Raw genomic sequence first — 22,752 nt, forward strand, 5'->3', positions numbered from 1 at the left:
TCTTGTTCGCCCACCCCAACTCTTGACTTCTGTACCTTCCAAAGAAGACTTGTCGAATTTAAATAGGAACTTTGGTTGACGAGTATAATGATGTTTGATGGCCAAGAAGATAAACTTCTGAAAGAATTTGCTGCCCAAGGACTAGAATATCGAACTCATTAACATTAGGGCTCATAACTAGAGCCTACTTTTTTTCTTTTGTGAATTTTATCTGGTGTTTCCGAAAACTTAAAAATGGTCCTTTTTGTTGTATCAAGTCAGGGATCAATTATTTTCAAACATCCATCTGATCAATGTCTGGATTATGGTCGGCATGAAACCCTTCTCTAGTTGGAGGTTCCTGTCTGTTTTTGAGGCCGAAGTCCTTGATTTGTTCTCAGAAAGCAAATTTCTCCGTGGAGAGAGCAAATTTTGGTTCTTCTCCAGTTCACATGAATCTCCAGTTAGTTGACTCAACTGGTTCAACAAGTCCGAGTAGGAACCTGCAACAAATTTGAGAGCTCAAGTCACTGAGTTCTTGCAGTCACTACCACATCCAATTAGATGTCTGTTGAAGATTTTGAAAGGTCGCCAGAACCTCAGCCATTGCTTTTGGTGGTTATGGTGACAGAAAGGAGAGGTGGAAGGAAAAGTAGCATGGCAGCAAGGAGTCTGATGGAAAAGCTGTCTCTCCCTCTGCTTCGAGTTGTCGCACCGTGTTCCCTTTCTTTGGAGCCAAGTGGTCAAATTCGCAAAAGAAGGAAGACAAGAAACAATCTTTAGTGCAATTATGCAACAGAAAAATGTCCACATCCATAGGAGCATCTCCACTAGTACGCCTCATCCAAAAAGTGTAGGGGGGAAGAGAAAGGAATGTCAAAACACCAAGGAAGTCTTTAAAAGGACAAATGTAGTGGAAGGAAAGGCCGAGCACTACCATAAAGATATTGATCTGCCTTGTTCTGCACCAAGAAAAAGAGAGAAAAGGCTCTGCTTATGATCTGAGAAGTTGAATTCTATTCATATTGATGACAAGATGTGTCGACATCCTGGCTCTCTCTAAATTTAGCCTTTGCAATATTTTTTTAATTGTCTGGTGGTCCAGAGGAGTCACAGTCCTGGTGCAGTGGGCTTAAATGGCCCCATCCTGGCAATAAGCATCCATGGAAAGCAAGGTGTCAGGCTAGGATTTGGGTAAAGCCTGCTCCTTGAAGCATTAAACAAGGGAAGGTAAGAGTAGAAACTCTTACTTCTCCCTGTAGGTGTAGTTCCCATGTATAAAGTGCCAGCTTTTTCTATATTTTCTTAACAAAACCTTCACTAGGGAAAGGCTGGAAACTTGGAATAAAAGTCTTACTTTGCACTGGAGTTGTAGTCCATCCTTTTCTTCCCTCGAGAGACTCCTGTCATGATTTGTCAATACTCAAAAACTTGATTTGCAGTTGATTGTATAGGTTATAATTGTGTGTAACAGATCCTCTGAAGACCAGTAAGTGAACACAAACACTTTAAATAAAGCTAGAAAGTTGGGAAAATTGGTTCATTACAAATCTTTCTCCAAGGGTGCAGTATGAGTTCTGTTCAGTAATGACATAATACCATCTGTGAACTGCCTCCCTTAGCTGCAGACAGTCATTATTTTTTTTTGAACAGGGTGATTGATTGATTATATAAATGACAAGAAAGAAGACAATCGGAATCTAGGAAATTGCTGGCACAACAACTGGAGTGAGCTGGAGTCAGTTTCATTATAAGGATGTATGTAGATGACTTTTGGCTTGCATGCAATGAGAGCATCCCCCTATCGGAGAATTAGGTTTTTAATGTCCAGAAAATTCTGTAATGATCTCGCTAAAACAAAACTATGAAATGGAGGTATTAACCAGCCTAGTTAATAAGTGCATTATTGGAGGGGGTACTATGTGAAAGGAGCAGTTCGGATGGGAAGGTGGTTTTGAGTTAAGGTCATTGTCACACTAGTGATTTGCCTTCCTCAATTAACTCGTACTCAGAAATAATAAACTTGCAAGCAATCAAGTATCTCTATATAAAACTCCTTTACCTTAAAACCTGCTTTCATTCCTTGGAAGGTTTTTCTCCCTCACATCTATTATTTTATGCACAAAAAGCAAGACATATTTAAAAATTTCTGATGCTTTAATTCAAGAATGTCTAGATTGCAGCTACAGTTCCAGATGTGATGATAGAATCTCTGATAAACCCACCAAAATCATCTCCAAGCCTGCAATTTTATATCAATATTTTGGAGACCGCCCAAAGGCTGCGCGAATCTTTTGCAGTAGTGGGCCATTTTTCTCCTCCATTTCATATAATACTCTTTCTAGTAGTCAATTTTTAAATACTAAAATACCATGTGGCCTTCACCCTCCAATGAAAGGATCATGGAATCTTCCTCATCGCAGCCCTACTCATTGCAGTATATAATCTTTCTTAGACCCTGGTAAACAAATGTTATTAAACAATAGAGAGTCTTAGGAATGATGCTACCCAATGTATGTGCTTTGGCCACAATGGCACATACATGGATCTACTTTTATTAATCTCTTATGCAGTCAAAGACAATTTGGTCTTTAGATTAGATGATTTGAGGATAGCACTATGACTAATTATAAACCTACCATCCAAAGTGCCCAATAGAAGACTTTGATTTATCAAAAAGTTGGGATACTTCTTTTATAACTCATCACCTTTTCTAATCAGGAAAGCAAGCAGGAATTCGACATACGCTCGAGCTTAAATCATGTTAATTTTATTTCCTCTCCTAACACGATTTCAATTGATGAACCCCATTGAACACTGTAAAAGGAGCATGGTTGGAATTGATGATCGGGGTGGTGGTGTTGAAGGACCATCTCTGTAGCATGGCTGTGATGCTCATGCTTTAGCTGAAGCAGCAACATGAAAACTTCTGATAAAACAAACTTTTTTCCAAGCGTCACTGTTGGGGGTGATGCATCCTCAGAGGAGTTCATTAAAATGATTTCCTTTTGTTCGTTTTTGCTTTCTCCTTTTTCGTAATCCATAGGTGATTAAAGATAAAGGGATTCTTTAAGGCCTCAGCGCAGTTGAACTAATGGTCTGGGAGGCTATTATTCCGCCATGTGAACTGCCTTTTAGGGGCCCAGCCACCAAGGCTTCATCAAACTCTACTGGGGGGTTCTTCGAGCATCGCTTAAAGTGACTCTTCGACGCCTCAATTCGTCACTCGTTGGCACAATGTGCTCATCAATGGAATCGCGCTGTAGCAAGTAAAATTGTTTCTTAGAAACAAGTTGGCGACTTTTACGTGGAACTGAATTTTTTCACAGTTTTTTTTTTTTAAAAGAAAAAATTTTATGCTCCCAAGGCTAACGCAGGAGAAGTGATCCTTAGTTTTGCTTTTGCTGTTCTACATTGCCTCATCTTACATGTTGTAACTTCAAATTAGTATTTCTTTTCACATGACATTGATGCTTTCCCCTCCTATATGCAAACCTAGATGGACAGCTATGGTTCATCTTAGTTCAAGTGTACGTACCATCAATCAGACCAGCCAATTTGGATGGCCACTTTGATCATTTTGGAATAATTAAGGGCCCGAATGAAATACTGACAGGATCTAAACAAAGATCTTTGGGTTCCATGGGATTAGTTTAGAGGTTGAAGTGAAGGAAGATGGCAACTAATGCAGCCAATATAAGTTATTGGAAGTTGGTATTAATAATCTGGTTCCAGTTCTGCAGTTATTCAATTCTGGCTGGGTTTCCTCATCCTGATTTTGGAAAAGAGGTTGACAGGGAATAGTGCGATGAAGTTTAAATATGAGTGCGCGGCCATCTTAAACCACTGAATCAAGAATGAAAGATTAAAGGCTCATGCAGCATGTCTGCTTTTCTGCTACCATAATGCCAAGGGCCTTCACGGTATTTTGTGGCTCGTGGTGGTCATTATTGTGATCCTCTGGATTTTTAATGGGTTTGTTTGAATATTTCTACAGAATTAAGCTGAAAATTCTTTAGGAATCAAGCTTGTTAACCCATCTAGCTTTTACTTTTTAAGAGCATGTCAAAACTCAGCTTAGATTCTAGTCTTTCGGCTACAAGAAGAAGAAAAGATTTTTTTTTCTAACAAGATTTGGACTTATTTGATCGATACAAGGCCATATTCAAATGGACAGCTTATAATTACAAATCCTATAGAATTTTCAGCCCAATCTTATAGGAATATTCAAACAGACTCTTGATACCTTATAAATCCATATGTTTATTAAATAATATAAATTAAGTTCAAAGATCACCTTCATCTGTGGTAAAGTGCTATTGGATGTCAAGTGGCACTTGATGCATTACTCCTTTTATTGAAAAAAATGTCCAACTTCCTCTTTTTCAGATTTGCCTGACGAGAATGTAACAGCTAGAAATCGTGAGTTTTTGTTAGAAGCTGAATCACGACCTTTGATACTTCCTCATGTGAATGTTTCCATCACTAGTCATTGTAAATCAAAGTCTCACTGCCTAATTCCTTTTGTTGAAGGAGAAACAAAAAGTGTGCACTGGCCAAAAGTTTAGAGTGCGTTTACTAGATTGTTGAATTACCTTTTCTACATTTTTCTTTTTCTTTTCTTTTTTGTTGGGTGGGGGGCGGTTTTTAGTTTTGGATGGCTCATCTTATATATTCATAACCATTTATATTTTTCCCTTGCACTTATCCCAAGCCCTGGATTCTATTTTCATCACGTTGTCCCCTTGAAACCATTTTTTGTTGACCAAATGTTTAAACTATGATTGCCCACCCGTTAGTTATTTTTCCACAACAACATTTTTAGAAAATGAGCTTTGATGCAAAGATAAGATTGCTCCATATAACTTGGAGGCAAAACAGCCTCTCTACATGCAGGTAAGATTGCGTACATCTAATCCTCCTCAGATCCTGCCGGTAACACGAGTCTGTTGTACTAAACTACCCATCTTTTTTTTTTTTTTTAAGTCATCACTCTCTCCATCCTCTTTCCTTTTCCTTCTTTTCCTTCTTTTGGGAGCAATGAAAGGTAGGAAAGCATATACTAGTTTGCATAAATAAGAAATGTTTAGTCAGATGAGATCGAGAGCCATCCATGCTTCTTATATATCCATTTCACATGCCAAGCATAATTTTCAAATGTAAATAGAAGGGACCCAAATACGGTTTATTCTACTTAAAACATTGATGAGGAGCATAAGCAATCCTAATTATTGTAGAAGCCTGTGTTCAGAGATGTAGATGCTGAAGCAAAACATTGATATCGTTAAATTGAGATAAAAAAGATCAGGTGAAAGAAAACCATCTAAGATTATTTAAAAGTTGGCAAACTGAGGTCCGATGAAGTCTTGGAGGAACTGATAGCACCTGAGGGCAAGATGATGAAGTCTAAACCGGCCAAACGACATAGATGGGATGAGCATTTGGTGTTCATATTTTATATTGGATGTCTTTGTCTGCTCGTGGCCCCACTGTGCCCAAATGTTTCTTTCCTCAAACAATATGCTAGTGTGAACACATTCCAAGCATAAGATCTTTGGCTGAAGAGGCAGCTCAATATGGTCAGGAGAAGGCATGATATGGGCCATCTGAACCCCTTGAACTCTATTACTCTTTCGTCTCTTCCTGATGGCCTACCAATTATTGGACACCAAGATGACCTATGAATAGTTGGACTTCAACAAGTTTACGTCCCCTTCCAATCAAATCTATCCTACTCCATTTTCTAATCGCATATTTATTTGCTTCATGACAAAATTATCCAACACAATAACTGCTTTTATGTCTTACTTCAAGAATAATGGTGAGAGGAGGACTGCTAACTATTTCATGGAAATAATCCAAGAGTTGCTCTTTGTCATATGCTTTGGATAAAGATCTCTCTAATTAAGTTCAAACGTAACTTCCTCTCGACGGAGGGGGTTGCAACCACTGGCTTGGTTTGATGATAATAAATTTTCATATCCTTGTGGTTTGTTCTATGTGTTTGGTTTCTATTCCATTCACACTTATTTTGCACGTACGTGCTGACTACATCAAAATGCAAGGTAAATGATGTTCTCTATTGAATCGTTTGTCAGTTGTCACATAAGTTGCGTCAATGCATGTCCTCCCTAATGTATGGTTAATATAGATGAATAAAACTCTAACATTTATGACTTTGTGTGAAATAAAAATTTCTTGGTCAAAAGTTTTTAGGTGCTGTGAATCCGCAATACGAGCTTATAGGTTAATTAGTTACAGAACGGTAGTCTGCTATTAATTGGGGTCTGGTGCTGAAAATTTTACTTTGCACTCCCCTGTTGAGTTGGCCCTTTATATTTTAGTCCTCAACCTATGTATGAAGCAAGATATAAATATCTATAAAACAAGCACACAAGTGTATATAAAGTAGGTTTCATTGTGCTGAAAATATTAAAATAGATTCAAGTGCATATAAAACAAGGCACAAGATTGTATGATGAGCAAACTAATGATCAAATGGCAGTTAAACCAAGGGCTGGAAAGCTATATTCCCCATATACTTTTGCTGTACTTAATTATTTATACAATAATAAAGTAATGGCATTGGCGTAGCCCCGTTAACATTGACAGGCAATTTGGAAGCCCTAAAATTCTAGGGCTACATCCAGAGATATATGTGGAGACTTGTCCATGCAAGGATCCCCAAAGTCAAGGTCTGATGAAGCTGATCAGCATACAACAGCACACAGCGGTAGTCGGCCCCCAAGAAGCCAGCATGCCCATTTATAACTGGGACCCACGTCCTGTACGCGATCCCACGAAGGGCATATTCGGTATTACCGAGTGTGAAACCAAACGGTATCTCGGGGTGGTTCTATATACACCCCCCCTATTGCTCAGGACACCCCCCAAAAATTAAAAAAAAATTAAATACTCTCTACACCCCCCCATTTGCTAAGGACACCCCTAAAAAATTAAAAATTCCTAAATTACCCCCCACCCTCCCCACCCCCTCACCTAAATTGCTCTCTACACCCCCCAAACCCCCCCCACCCCGCTCTTCCCCTCCAAAACACCTCGCCAACGCCCAAAACCCCCCGTTCCCCCTTCTCCCTCTCGTCGCCGGCATTCTCCCGATCTCCGACCACCTCGCCGGCTTCTCCCGGAACCACCTCGCCGGCTTCTCCCGAAATTTTTTTTTTCACGGTTCGTGCTCCGTTCGGCACTGGATCGCCGAACAAAAGGCTTCTGTTCGGCCGAACAGTGCCGGACAGAAGCCTTCTGTTCGGCACTGTGCAGCCGAACAGATCTGTTCGGTTGAGGGTTGCCGAATAGAAGGCTTCTGTTCGGCACTGTTCAGCCGAACAGAAGCCTTTTGTTCGGCGATCCAGTGCCGAACGGAGCACGAACCGTGAAAAAAAAAATTTCGGGAGAAGCCGGCAAGGTGGTTCCGGGAGAAGCCGGCGAGGTGGTCGGAGATCGGGAGAATGCCGGCGACGAGAGGGAGAAGGGGGAACGGGGGAGGAGGGGTTTAAGGGGGGTTTGAGGGGTGTTTTTTTTTTTCTTTTCAAAACGAAACGGAGGAGGAGGAAGGGGGGTGTATGAGAAAATTTCAAGGGCAATATGGTAATTACACTAAAGGTTAGTTTGGGTTTTTTTTTTTTGGTTTTTGGGGGGTGTCCTGAGCGATAGGGGGGGGTGTATATAGAACTACCCGGTATCTCGTAGCATGCCCATATATCCCTCCCCGAAGGGCATATTCGGTATTACCGAGTGTGAAACCAAACGGCTACGAGAATCCCGCTATAAACTTCCATTAAATTCTATAACTGGCTTACGTAACTCTCGAGTTCTCTAATTACTACAATAAATTTTGCGCAACTAGAGATGATGGAACCTCACGCCAGCCGATGGACGGCTCCCGTCGCTCTGATCGTCCACATGAAACCACCATCACCAGCCATCCCTTTCCGATCCTTCCATCCACCGCCCTTGGGGCCCACTCCCACTGCCCATATATACGCACTCCACCACCCTAGAGAGCCCGCGCTCTTATCACCTCTCTCAAGTCCTAGCCTCCTCTATTTAGACTCTGTCATGGGGTTCCAAGAAGAGAAGTTGGTGGAGAAAATCTCAGAGATCCATGAGAACATCTCCAATCTCCCAAGCCTCAGCCCTTCCAAGGAAGTGAACACCCTCTTCACCAAACTAGTCCTCACTTGCATCCCTCCAAGCCCCATAGATGTGTCCAAGCTTAGCAAAGATGCTCAGGAGATGAGATCCAAGCTCATCCAACTCTGCGGCGAGGCCGAAGGCCTCTTGGAGAGCCACTATTCCGACATTCTAGCGAACACCTACGACAACCCGATCGATCACCTGGCCCTCTTCCCATACTACTCCAACTATCTGCAGCTGAGCCTCTTGGAGCACACGCTGTTGGCCCGGCACGCCACGAGCCCACCAGCCCGGGTGGCCTTCGTGGGCTCGGGGCCCTTGCCCTTGAGCTCGCTGGTGCTGGCCGCGCGGCACATGAGGGCCGCCCGGTTCCACAACTACGACGTGGACCCGAGCGCGACCACGCGGGCGCGCCGCCTGGTGCGCGCCGACCCGGACCTCGGCGCGCGCCTGGCCTTCCTCACCGCGGATCTCTTCGGCCTCACCCGCGAGCTCGCCGGCCACGACGTGGTCTTCCTTGCCGCCCTCGTCGGCGTCGAGCGCGAGGAGAAACTCCGAGCCGTCGAGCACCTGGCGCGGCACATGGCGCCCGGCGCCTACCTCGTCCTCCGGAGCGCCCACGGGGCCCGGGCCTTTCTCTACCCCGTGGTCGAGCCCGGCGATCTCAAGGGGTTCGAGGTGCTGTCCGTTTATCACCCAAGCGACGAGGTCATAAACTCGGTGATTATAGCGAGGAAGCTGACGCAGGGTGGGGTGGGGACGGGTGCTGTGATGAGGACCTGCAAGTGCTGTGAGATGATGCAAGGCATCAATCACTTGGGGGGGCATGGGGCCATGATGGAGGAGATGGCACTGGAGGAGCTTCCCTCGTGAGAGTGGGAGTTTTAAGTATGTCTTGCTGAATTGCTGGCTGGCAAGATGTTATGATCGATTATATATCCTATCTTCCGACTGTTGTTGTTATATGCTCATGATGGTGTATGGGTTACCATAATTTGTACTGGGCTTTTGAAGTCTTTACCAATCAGCGGCATCAATGGTGGCATTGTTGTTTTTGGATTTGATGGAAAAAGTTTCTTCTGTTCTAATCGAGAATTTTATCTATAACCAACGAGTCTTGTCTTATTCATACAGCCTATGCACAGTGCATGGAGGTGGGTCTCCCACACCTATACATGCATATCTTCAGAAAACGAAGATAAGATGGAAGAAGCAGATATGACCTTGTTAATAGTGATATTTACCTTTTGCTCTGTCAGATCGTTAGGGATGCATCCTCTACTAGTAGGCAGTTTATATTGTATGTTTGTTTAGATGAACTATACTGGCTATTGTTTAAATCTGCGTAGTTGTTATGATTAAGATTATTTTTGTTGTAACCGAGCTCCGTTTATCCTATAATAATTTTGCTGTCGCTAAATTTGTTATTAGTCCAGGCTATCATATCCATCCATCCATGTTGTACCATAACTTTTTTTTCCAAATACTTTCTGCAGTATACATGACTAATTAAAGAACAGAAGAAGAAATTAAGAATTTGTCTTTCTTTTTGTCCTTCAAATTTTTCTTGCAACTTTCATCCAAGCTTTCCTGATTGTTCTCTGAAACAACGTTCGCAGTTTAATACTGATCCAACTTTACTCCTTATTGAGACTTCCTATATACGAAGTTCTGGTCTAAAGTGCATTATATTAGATGATTTTTTAGTGCATGCTTATTTGACCCAATCAGTTGCTATGAATTAAGAATATGTTTTTTTGCTGGCATTTGGTTCCCTGATGTGATTTTTGTTGAAAAACTTGAAGGGAAGGAAAAGGGATGCAAATGGACAAATGAAGCATATGACACATTCCCAACTTTTTTTATTTTTTCCTGCTGTCACTGTGTGATTACGTCACCATAAAGTGAAAATATAAGGGTGTGGCTTTTCTCGTTCCTGCTCTCTCAAGAAAATGTATTAATTTCTTACACAAACTCTCACGTGGGCTCATGTAGGCCTCTCAATGAATCCATGGACTCGTTTCCGTTTCAAAGGCTTGCTCTTGCATGGAGCAAGGCCATGACGCGACCCAAACAAATATTGTTGCGACTCAAAACTCGTCCTAATAGATGGGCAGGCTGATAGGTGAGTTGCTTTGCTTGGTAGAGTTAGAGAAACATAGCATAGTACTGAAGCTATTCTGCAACAACAAAAAATGATCATAAAGTTGTCGAAATGTGTCCAACTAGAAACTCTCGGATACTTAAGTCAGGCAGAATTTTAAGAGGAAACATAAGAGATACAAAAGTGGTAGAAATTTTAGAATATGGTGATGGAAGTTTTTTGAGTCGTACCTAGAGGCCCCGTGTCCGGTATTTATATAGGAGAGAATGCGAATCCGCATAATTAAGATTAAGAGATTCACGAACGAGGAGAGAAGTGAGGATATTCTTTTTCATGTGCATTGTGATTAAGCACTTTTCTTATCCGCTAGTCAGTTACGATATTTCTTTTTGGACGGTTTGAGATCGTGCCGAGCATAACTGATCGCTGATCATTCAAATATTTGATCGGTCGTTGATTTCGCTAGACACGTGGCGTCGTTTAATTCAACAAGTGTTAGATGAGATTTTAAAGAACGGTGAATAGGGGTTATATCAGATAGTGCCTTACACATGACTTTTGACCTTAACAGCCCTGTCTTGGACACAGCCTTGATCACTTCCTTTGCATAGAAAGAAGCTCAAGACAAGGAGCGAAAAACTAGAACAAGAGAATTATAGAGAAACAAAAATATAAAAACAACAGGAATACCAAACAGGCCAGACTGTTTTCTAACATTTATATAATGACTATTATTAAATGCATTAAAACAGTCTAACACATTAGCACTGTCAATGTATAAACTGCTGCAATATTTTTACCAACAAACTGTTATGGCATTGCCATATGCTTGCTCAAATCGACAGGCGACTTAAAGCCCTCTCACAAATCTTTAGCTAGGGTAGATGTCAAGGGAAAGAATGCCGTGGTCAGCCCTCGACAAGCCTAGATGTCTCTCTCATCAACAGAGAATAGCATAGACAGTAGCAAGGACCCAACAAGCCAGCATACGGACAATTAATTATAATTCAGGCCACACTTAAGGCCTAACGACAATAAAAAGTACTCCACCACCTCTTCAACCGTTCCAGGGGACGGGTGCAAAGTTAGCCAGTGATGCACTTAATCTGCCATGGAGATGAGCTGCGAAGAAGAAGAGGGACTAGTCCAAAGAAACTCAGAGATCCATGACAGCACCTCCTCAAAGCTCCCAACTCCCTCACCGAGCTAGCTAGTTCTCGCATGCATCGATCCCTCGAAGCCCCATAGGCGTGTCCAAGGCTAGGCAAAGGGCTCCAAGAGATGAGATCCAAGCTCATCAATCCGTGTGGCGAGGCCGAAGGCCTCTTGGAAACCCACCGAGATGCATCATAGGCAACGCCTACGACAACCAAGTCGATCGCCAGGATCTCTTGCCACTTCCCAGCTGCAAAGCCGATTGGCGTACACGTTGTCAGTCCTAGCCCACCAACCTGAGTGGCCTTCATGGGCTCGAGCCCATTGCCTTTGAGATTTCATGAAGAGCGTGCTTGGTTCCACAACCGCGTGCGTCTTCTTCCACACCTCTTCACCCTCTTGGCTCTTGCACGTCGACGCCGCGACGTCTGTCTTCCTGGCCGCAAGACGTCAAGCTGCATGCAAAGCTCGGAGCGGTCGAAGACCTGGCACAGCACATCACGCTGATATTGATCTTGTTGCATAAACTAGCACCACAACCTTTCAGCTGTAGTTAATAGAAGATTGCATGCTCTCGAGTAACCACGCTTCGACTCCAAAAATTTCGAAAGATAAGAAATGGTTAACAGTGTACATCACGCTTGACATGCGCCTAACAAAAGAAGAAATAATGGTTGTTCGCGAGCTACAGAGTGAGCAAGCCAAGTCCACCTTTAAACCTTTTCTTACTTAAGGCTTGACTTGTGTCCGCAGCAAAATAATTAAATGATGAAGGACCTACAAATATACCGCACCACAGCTTTCCTCAGTATTCGATTTTCAGATAGTCATACATGCGCCTCCTTTAAATTGCACTGTTCAAACCCTGCGAACCATTCAATCCCTAGGGTCAAGATCCCAACAGCCAAAAGGCGTGTACCGACTTCACAGGCGTCTACTGCAGATTCGCTAGCTTAACAGTTACCAAATACTCCGTTCAGATAGAGAGCGAGCCAAAAATATCATCCACGTCTCTCATCTTCGGCAACGCGTAAAAGCCAACCTAATCAGCAAGCCCACGCACGCAACGAAGGGCAGCAAATATGAAAGACATCAGCAAGATTAACCAGAATATTCCAGCTCCAAGATAGCCAGCCAACCAACCTAAAAAATTACAAAGTAACGTAGCCATGATACATTTTCTGTCAATAATTACATAAGTCATCATCGATTAATCAAACACCATATACAGCACGAGCAACCAAAAGGAGTAATCTATTATCCACAAACAAAGCATTGTAGATGCAAGAAAGCAAAGGTGCTTGGCATCGCCGATCATGGACCAACAGTTCCTCTATCGAAGTACAGCATGGTTCCATTGGATCCACCGCTGACACCCTCCATGAGGGCGAACTGCATATCCTCCGAGGGCTTCCAGTGCCTCTTCCTCTGGTTTATGAACCAGTTGTTAATTTGCTTCGGATCAAGACCTGTCATCTCAGCTAGCTTTGCCTTCTCCTCTTCCTGAAGCAGCCATCACAAGGTTGCCACCAATTAATCAACCACTAATACATGCATCATGCATCGCTTTTGACTCGAAGCAAAGTTTTCACTATTCCCTAGCCCAAAAGTGGCCACAAATGTTGAAAGGATAAGAAAATACCGTGGGATAGGGCCACCTGTAATGGGTATGCCACCAATCTAGCAATGTCAACCTCGCATCCTTGGGCAGCTTTCCCTTCTTCCTCTTCTTCAAGAACTCCTTCCTTAGATTGCTCAGGTAGCCACTATACTTTTTAAGAAGCATTTCCTTCAGTTCATGGTCGGCAAGGCGTGAACCAGATTCCAGGCTTTCTGATGCATCCACATCACCGCAGCTTAGCTCTTCTTCAGAAGATCCCGCCACTTCATCTGACAAAAGAGACTGAGTCAAAACAATACACAAGACGGTTCCAGGAACTAAATTAATATTTACAACCAAATAAAAATGACTTCATACACAATGGTTTTGTTTTTTCATACACAGTTGTTTTGTTTCATCCATCAAAAATTGAAGCAATTGGCTGCCATGTAATAGGCTTTTAGGCAAGAATTATTATTTCCAAAGGAAGCCCAAATAAGTTAAAGCCCAACCAAAAATATAATAGATCACATCAGACAAAGCAACCAGGAGCGCGAGCTGCAATCCTACAGATGATCCTATAACATTGCTTTCACAAATATTAGAAGATATAACATCCATCAAATCACAACACCTTTATCAATGGCTGTCTGCCCACAAAATTTGACTGCTGGTACTCATGCGGAAAGAAGGAATACAACTGTACATGATATAGCTACCAGACCTCTAATCACAAAAGCTGATTTAGATGTTTAAAAAAATATATTAGTAACTGGAACAGTCATCATTGACAAAGCATGTTCAATGGGTATAAACATTCGCAGATATCTTCAGCCCCTCATCTACACAAGGTATTTTACAAAAGACCCCTAGCAAACATGAATTGTTTGTGCAGGCATCCTTTCTAAAAGGAAAAAAAAAAAAGGAGCTTTTAGGTAAATCTTTTTTTTTTATGCCACAATGTTTGTGCTTGAGATTTTGCTTTTGAACTCCAGTTTTCTCTGCAAGCTAGTTTTCATGGTAGACTTTCAAAATACAAATCCGCATTATCCTACACTTTGTTGTGCCATAAAGGTGTGCTGTATTGGCAATTAGAGACACTCAAACTCTGCCACAGTTCATACTCATCAAGCACTGCAACAGAAAGCCTATATTTTTATGTAACCATCCCGTTTTACCAAATTACAAGCCAAGCCTGGATTTTTCTCATTCTTTGTTTTGGTGGAAAGAAAGGATCCTCTAAAGCATTACAAGAGAGAGAGCATCATGCACTTCTATCCAGAAGAGAGATGCATTACAGTCTTTTTTGCACATTAAGTGGAAAGGATGCATAGGTGGAACTGAGAATCTTATGGAGGTGACCAAGATAAGCTACCTCCACATTTAGGGTACAAAGAACGAACAGAACAAATCCAGCAGGATAAAAATATATCCAAAATTTTTAAGAGTGTAGACTCACGTGCTTCTGCATCCTCTTAACAAAAATTTAGCACTAATATTTGTCATAACATGTATATAAAGGTAATATTTATTCATTATTTCTTAAGACACAACCATATGAGAGCGCAAATAACTTGCATATACAAAGCAGGACTGCCGCCACCATCGGAAGCAACAATGGCAACCATAATAACAAAAATAACAACATCAAAACAATATGCTATAGCACACAAATAAGCAATGAGCACCGTCTTACTATGGCAGTCAACCCCTAAAAAAACATTATAAAAAAAGTGAAAATTATGCTTTCTGATTTAACTGAAATTTTTCATGATCCATGACATGCAGTCAAAAAATGTGCGACAAAATATTGCAGCAATTAACACCAATTAAAATCTGAACAAACTTGCCTATAGTTTAGATTGGCCTACTAATTTCATGGAAAGTAATTAAATTATATTACACACGATAACAGAAGGTGCAATACCTTATTGCAGCAGTCACAATCTAACCAGACAAACTTATGGATCTAACATGGACGAACAGTGGTAACAAACACCATGGTTCCATATTGCATTTATTATGACCAGATAAATATCTAAGACTGGAAACCGTATGAACCATTGTGGCATTAAACCAGACTGCAAATAAGCTTTAGAGAAACAAGTTCCCATTTATTTTGGATTATACAACTGCTGGGTTATAAAGGCCGTTACAACTGATGCTGTTTATAATTAGGGCCACCACCTAAATGGATAGTTTACACATATCAAGACATCCATTTTAACAGGAAATTGGATGGAGAATTACTTGGTAGGAATTGCAAACAACAATTGAATCAGTTATGATGGCCATGGCAAAAGAAACTAAACAAAAATAAGTAGAAACACAGGTTAATGTTGATTTAACAAACATATTCATAAAAACATTTCAACAAGAAAAGCATAAAATTATGGAATGATTGATGTCCAATTTGCAACACTGACATAAGTTATGGTAAAAGGTAGCCTGGTCAGAGTAATAACCCAAAGGAATAACAATATCAAGCAGACAGTAAAAGTTCCCAGATAATATTACCATACTCAGCAAGCTGTGCGTCAGTCATATTTAAAGAAGCAACTGTTTGAAGACCATTGAACATCAGCATGTATCACAATCACAAAAATCCAAACATATAGCTAGACAATTGGGAACGAGATGAAGAGCACTCTGACATGGAAGTAGTTGGAAAGGGGTTGCAGATTGCACGCTAAACAAAGATCAATGGTCATAGTAAAACAGAAAGGAATCATGCATATGTTGCCCGTATGTCTAGATGAATATAGGTGAGTCAACAAAAAAAAAAAAACATTGCAGAGCTGCCGAGGCAAATGCAACGACAAATATCCGACAGAACAGCACCTTTTAGTGTTACACAAGCTAATTTAGTGTCATGCAAGCTTTAAGGAAACAATCCATATTATTTAAAAGGCATTATATACTACAATACAATGACTTCTCTTGGTGAAATGAATGGATAATACCCACAATAACACAACAACAAAGGCAAAAAACAGACCAATAAAAAGGAAACCCAGTTTTAACAAACATAGATGGTTCGTACCTTGTCAACCTTCCATAGACCACGAGGTTCTTAAGCACATTCCAAGACAAACAGTAACCCTAAAAATATACTAAAACATTTCTTACCAAAATATTTTTGGGATAAGATGCCAGAGATTTAAGAAGTTGTTGTGATTAGAGTTAATGAATAATATTAGAAAAAGAAAATTATGAATTAGCATCTTTCTTATAAATTTGTGTCATTAAAAAATATGGCTTAGATTTAAAACTAAGAGAACGAAAACAATATTGCAATACATCATAAAGCACAATCACTAACAAGGAAACAAAAACATCGGAGCATAACTACAGAAACATAATGTATTTAGTACATGAATCTAATCGTCACCTAACACTAAACTCTGCGGCGTCTCTCTTCATAGACAGTCAGCTTATTTCCTTCCAAATGAGCTATCCTTATACATACTGTCGTACTGTCCTAAATATAATATTTATGCTTTCTAATTCATTTTCTAGGAGTAGCGCTAGCATAACAAAAACCTAGCAGGCTAGTTACGTAACACATTGGTCATCTGTAAACCTCCTATTTTTCACATATTAGAAATTTGTGACTTTAACGAGGCATACCACCTAACAGGCCACTGATCAGAGGAGCGAGCAGTTGGAGAATTACACATCTGCTTTGCAATTTCCTTGTGCAAGATTCATGTTCCTAGAGCATCTGTATCAAAAAAAAAAAAAAAAATCCTTCCAGACGTGAGATGATTTCTCATGAGTCATTGGCTAAACAATTTTTAATCTCTTAAGTCCCCATTTTAAAGAAAGAACCCTTTTCAGAACTGGGTGATGCGCCAGTTTTTGCCAAGTTCATCAACTTTGACGAGGTTCACAGTTTACGTCTGGGATGTAGCATCTCCAGGTACTAAGACCAGGCTAATTTACTATGGTGGATCTTTCCTCCATTTCTGTTTCAGAAAAAAGAGAGAGAACTTTTATTCTATATCATTTGATGTTCTAGCACTGGCACATGACAAGACTAAACACATACACATCTACGCTGATAAACAGACTCAAATTACAGATCTTGGAATCTCCAACCCTACACTGATAAATGCTTCGTTTCTTCTGAATTCTTCATTAGTTTTGTAGGCAACTCCAAAAGAAAAAGTAATTCATATCTTGGTATTTTTTTCACACTTCTACAGGTTAGGACAAGGCAGGTAAACACAAGTCAGCTGTCCCAGACCAAATTTGCAGGTGTTGGTGAGGGTGCATGCACTAGCCATGCATGCACATGTACACCTTTTCCATTGAATCTCATCCTACCATCTGTCATAACTTTCCTAATCCAGTTATCCTCCATCACAATCTTTTCCTCCTATTCACTATGTTGAATTGATCACATTATTACTTGTTTAGCTAGTTACAAGATTGTGCTTAACAATATGGGGAACATTACCTGGAAACTATTTTGAACTATTTTATGATGCTAGAAAAGATGTCTAAACCTATCATGCAGAATTTAAATGCATGCAGTTGTATAAAAGAAAGCACTTCTCTATGTTCTTTTTTTCCACATCTGCAGATACTAACTGCATCTTGTCCTTGATCCCCTGTAACTTCAGTGACAAAAGCTGAAAAGGCGTGCAAATCATGGGCACAAACCTTATAATCTTCATCTATAAAGATGAATATGGAACTAGGGAATAATTCTAGTTCCTCCTGATATAAAAATGGAGAATACAAACTGAAATAAGTGGAGCACTCTTTATACAAATATGATTAAGATGCATCAAACAGAGGTCATCTAAGCACCACAATTGTCCAATCAAGGGTGAAAATACAGGAATCAAGAGTTGAAATGAAACAATCAGTTAAAGAAAGAAGCAAAAGAGAAGGATAATGAAGTTATGTTTTAAAGAGAGAGATGTTGGCGAACAGTAAAAGAAGGAAAGGTGATAATATGTCTCTGATTTTGAGGATGTAAGATGTCCTTCGCAGGTCAACTCACAAGTTATCAATGAGACATATCTATTGATTGCGCACTTTCTCTTTACAAAATGACAAGTTTTCCATTAGGAGGACAGTTGATGTTTTACTGAGCATATGACCATGATAGGTAAAAATGTCTGAAATAATTTAGAATCTTCATGTCATTGGGAAAAATGTTTGATTAACCTACTCAGCAACTCAGGACATGGCAACAAGTCAAGTGAGTTTTTAGTTATACTCTTTGGTCTGAAATATATGCATTATATATATATATGTGTGTGTGTGTGTGTGTGTGTGTGTACATGTATATGAATAATATACGTACATTTGTGTATATATGTGCACCCATATGTGTGCATATATATGTATATACGTATGCATATACATGAGTGTGTGGGGGTAGGTGGTCGTGTGTGCGCGCCTGCGCGTGCACGCCATAGTGTGTGTAGATACACATGCGAATGTATATGTATATATATGTGTGTGTGTGTGTGTGTGTGTGTGTGTTTATATGTGTGCGTGTGTGTGTGTATGTATATGTACGCATGTACATACATGTATATAACCACTATTTTGTTTAAAAAACAAAAATAAAGATAGGCATTAATTATATAGCATAAATATTACATGATAAGATGTACTGTGACAAGAAAAAGATTTAAAAAAATATATCTAAACCTACATAGAAACGAGACCGCTGACGATGTAACAAAAAGGGGCAACCAGCCAAGGAACAACAAAACACACTCCTAAACAATATGCATACCCAAGTACAAAGGAGGCAAAATCTATCCACAAAAAGTTCAGTATATTAACTCAAACTGCGCAGAAGAAGCTACAACAGGAGATTATTCCTTTAACAATTGGAAAGGAAACCTCTCTACCTTGCAAGGCAAAGAAGGTTCTAAACAAATGAATAAGCATAATGGCATCGTGACTCAAAGGAAAGCACAGAAACTATCGAAGGGACAAAACTTGTACGTTAATAAAGAGAGGGATAGCATTTTAAAATAAGAAAATCATATGAGAACAACTCACTCCCACATCACAAATTCTATCTTTCTTCAAGCCTTTCTTTCTTAAGCATGTGTCAAACTATAAGACATTTTATCTTCCTCCTTTCCTCATAAATATAACTTCAACTTTTCGATGAGAAAAAAAATGACAACACACTTGAAAATCTTTCATGTTCCCAAATCCATTATCAATCTACATGGTTTTGCTTTATACACCACTGCATGCATGCAAGTCCTAAAACATCTCAGAATAGGAGGTTTCACTTTCTTCTTTGAACTTAATTAACTAAAAGAACATAGTTTGTGTAAATCGATATTCATTTTGAGGTAGTTTGTGTAAATCAACCTTCATCAGAAACCAACTTGAAATTGGAGTTGTATTAAGAGCTATGGCAAACCCGTTTGAGCAGATGCATAGTTTGTAAGTCCAAATCATCAACCCAATAGGGTCTAGATCAGGTTGGCCAAAAACAAGACACAATCTGTCTGCATATGCAATTCAGTCACAAGTCTGAGACTTTCAATAATCATTCATATTTATGTTATATGACTTAGGACGGTGAAATGTTCCTCACATTTTTATTGTGTGATGTGCAAGATAATACACATACAAATCAATTGTCATGAAATGCTTTCATTTTGGATTCTTTAGGAAAGAGACAAATATTGTCAAGAAGTTTATCATTTATTTCATCTAAAATTGCAGCCCGCACCAATATCGCTCATTTAACCTACTTAATAAATTGCATGAATTGCATGTACATGTGGCTCACGATATCCACAAGGAGTTCACTGCAATATATAGGAGATCAATAAATGAGTTTTGTCACATCAGTAAACCAAAATCATGATATAAGAAAACAGAAATAGTACAGTTAAGATGGTTGGTAATAGTTTCTCAAATTGTCTATGCAGTGGCTTAATATAAGGGGCAAGGTAAACAAGAAATAGCATTGGAAGGATGAAACATTAACGTACTGCAACTGTGGGTTTTCCCCAATCTTTTTTCTCAAAAACATTAAATCAGTATGTCAGCAAGACCAACCCTCGCACCATAGGAGCGGTATGCCTGCTCGCATAAAGAAATTAATGGTTGCAGGACCTTTCAACACACTATACATTCCACCGATCAAGTGGTAAAGATGTTGCTTATGTGCACTAACATAAGGAAGCCTTTTATATCCAATGCATTTGTTCACCATAACCAAAGAAGATAAACAGTCGCAGCAAAACAGATATTTATTTAGTATTGCATGTTACAAAATAAATACAATCCATGGAACCACAACAGTCCAACGCTAGATGCAAGAAAAGGTGACTTGAGAGCTAATATTATCTGAATATATCCTCAATCTTCCCCCGAAGGTCAAATATGATGCTAATTAATAATAGTTTAGTCATCAATATTTCAAGAACATAAACAGAAATATCAAGGAGATGCCACTGACAGTAGCACTCATTTTGAGATTGGAGACATACTTTGGTAACCACACTATTCCTAGATTTTTTTACCCCGAATAACTGTCGGGGCAGTACCTGGAAAATTTATATAAATTTCCCTCACACAATACCGAGAAAAACATGACATACAAATGAAGACACTAACCAGAATATGAGTGAGACTGTTAGAAGGAAGACCTGTTATAAACCCCTTAAAATATTTGATTCAAAGCCACTAAGTTATTTTCATTAATGGAGCTGAAGACCCGTCCATAAAATCATTTACATCTTGGTGGAAACAGGAAATATATTCTCATAAGTGCAAGGCCACGTTCCATCTCATCTCTAAAAGGACAACTATTCTCATCCCGTCTCCCCCTCCCCCCCCCCCCCCCCCCCCCCCCCCCCCCCCAAAAAAAAAAAAAGAAAAGAGGGGAAAAAAAGAAAAAAAAATCTTCAACAGGAGAAATATGCTGTTCTCTTTCCCGACCAAGGAAAGACAACACCTATAGAAGCCTTTCTTAATGGTGTGAAGAGAAACAAAGCAGAAACAAAGAAAGAGAACGAGGCTCCAACGCAAACCGTTCCAACGTTGGAGACCGCTCTGACACGCCTGCACCCCATTTGCATGGACAAGATTTGACCGCTCGAAGCCCCCCATAACGCCCCCCCTCTCTCTCTCTCTCTTCCGCTACGCCGTCTGATCATCATCCTAAACGGTTGAGATTTTTTTTCTTCTTCAAGAAGTGATACCAATATTTACCGGAAGGGGAGTTGCCGGTGGCGGTGGTGGTGGAGGAGGTGGTGCAGCCCTTGCAGAGGTTGCTCAGCTGCATCTCGATGCTGTTGAGGAACGACGCCGCCTCGTCGAACGGCTTCGAAAGCTCCTCCTTGTACCGCTGCAGAACCCGGCAGTAGGATTCCTGAAAATAGAAGCCAAAGTTTCTGCTGGTGATCATAACAGCTTAAAAGCGAACGAGGTCAGGATCTTATAGCTCCTACTAGCAGCAGCAATATCTTGTTTTCTTGGAAAGCACGTTAGTTCTTAATTCCTACCATGAACTCGTCCAGCTCCGGATCCGCTCCAATCTCCCCGCACCCCGCGCCCGTGTACCTCTTCCGCCCTATCTCTTCCAACAGCGAGGCGATCTCCGGCGGCGCCCCCACCTTGCGAAGAAGAAAAAAATAATACAAGAAATAAAGACCGAATTCTCTCTCTTTCGTTCTCTCTCCAACTCCAATCTTACGAACCTTTCTACATTCGATGTAGGCGGAGACGAGTGAGGGGTAGCGAGGATGGCTGGCGATCTGGGCCTTGATCAGATCCGTGAGATCCGATCCCCCGCCACCGGAGATATCTGACGCTTCGGCGGCCCCGCCGCTATGCGAGCGGTCCGCCTCAAAATACGGGTAGCCGGACGTCGATCCGACGGCCGCCATCTCTCCACCCTTTGAGATTCCCGGATGGATACTATACAGATCTTCCATCTTTCGTTCCAGTCCTCCTCCCTCCCCCCAAATTGAGACGGAGGGATTAAAAGAAAACGAGAAAGCAGACGAATAGAAGTGATGGGGGGACAGGCCGAGGGATGCGAAGTTGACTTGATTCTAAATACGGCAGCTTTGAATGCGGGCAACGCGAGGCGTTAGTAGAGAAGGGCACTACTACTCCAACTACCAAAAAGGGAAGCGAGAAAAGAAGAAGCCCGACCGAATCCTCCGCCCTGCTCGATTCGCAAGCAGACGAACAGCAGCAGCAGAAGCCGCCGTGCGGCTACTTCCATTTCCACTTCTGCCTCTCCCCCCTTTCCGCCCGGTGCTGCCCTGCGGACCAAAAACCCAAAGAAAAAGGTATGCCATTTAATAATATTATTATAAATAATCGTAATACCGAGAGAAGAAGCTAATTGGTTAATTAACTAATCAATTAATTAATTAGAGACAATTTCGGGGGTGGAGAAAAAAAAAGTTGAAGGAAAGGCAGGGAGGGCGCACGTGGTGAGAACAGTGAGAAGGGGAGGAGGGGCCGCCCGTATTTATAGCCGTCCCATCATCATTATGGCCGACATGACATTCTGCCACGTGTCGGATGACGATCGGCTGTTAGATCTAGGGATGGGTGCTCTATGTCTCCGCGGTCTCATCGGCAAGTACTACTGTACCACTCTCTCAAATCTTTTTGCTGCTTTCTTTGGGTTTCAAGCTTTTCCTGGCTGGGGAGTTGTTGGTTTGAATTTTACCGGCAACAGCCACGGCTGGTGTTCTTCCCCTACAGGGCGGCGACACCGGGGTGGGGGAAGCTCGTT

The 22,752-nt window shown here is 41.0% G+C and overlaps 2 protein-coding genes across 2 annotated transcripts; one reads left to right on the forward strand and one right to left on the reverse strand.

The window, feature by feature from the left end:
* Positions 1-7,991: 7,991 nt before the first annotated feature.
* LOC103698830 (nicotianamine synthase 3-like) lies at positions 7,992-9,243 on the forward strand. The gene has a single exon (XM_008780882.3). The coding sequence runs from the start codon at positions 8,059-8,061 to the stop codon at positions 9,007-9,009; it is 951 nt and encodes a 316-aa protein (XP_008779104.1). The 5' UTR covers positions 7,992-8,058; the 3' UTR covers positions 9,010-9,243.
* Positions 9,244-12,496: 3,253 nt separating this feature from the next.
* Positions 12,497-22,290, reverse strand: LOC103724031 (homeobox protein knotted-1-like 1). Its single transcript, XM_039132885.1, has 5 exons — positions 21,698-22,290; positions 21,503-21,613; positions 21,210-21,369; positions 13,038-13,285; positions 12,497-12,898 (listed from the first exon to the last, which is right to left on the reverse strand). The coding sequence occupies exons 1-5, from the start codon at positions 21,932-21,934 to the stop codon at positions 12,710-12,712; spliced, it is 945 nt and encodes a 314-aa protein (XP_038988813.1). The 5' UTR covers positions 21,935-22,290; the 3' UTR covers positions 12,497-12,709.
* Positions 22,291-22,752: the final 462 nt, after the last annotated feature.

This window comes from Phoenix dactylifera, chromosome 13 (genome assembly GCF_009389715.1).
Source record: "Phoenix dactylifera cultivar Barhee BC4 chromosome 13, palm_55x_up_171113_PBpolish2nd_filt_p, whole genome shotgun sequence".
NCBI lineage: Eukaryota > Viridiplantae > Streptophyta > Magnoliopsida > Arecales > Arecaceae > Phoenix > Phoenix dactylifera.

What these genes read in the sequence shown, in the direction of transcription:
- LOC103724031 (XM_039132885.1), bottom strand. Translation starts at nt 21,934, where the DNA reads ATGGAAGATCTGTATAGTATCCATCCGGGAATCTCAAAGGGTGGAGAG. An exon ending in CACCGGCAACTCCCCTTCCG is followed by an intron (nt 13,286 to 21,209) that starts GTAAATATTGGT and finishes CTCTTTTGTCAG; the next exon opens with ATGAAGTGGCGGGATCTTCT. An exon ending in ACAGGTGGCCCTATCCCACG is followed by an intron (nt 12,899 to 13,037) that starts GTATTTTCTTAT and finishes TGGCTGCTTCAG; the next exon opens with GAAGAGGAGAAGGCAAAGCT.
- LOC103698830 (XM_008780882.3), top strand. Translation starts at nt 8,059, where the DNA reads ATGGGGTTCCAAGAAGAGAAGTTGGTGGAGAAAATCTCAGAGATCCAT.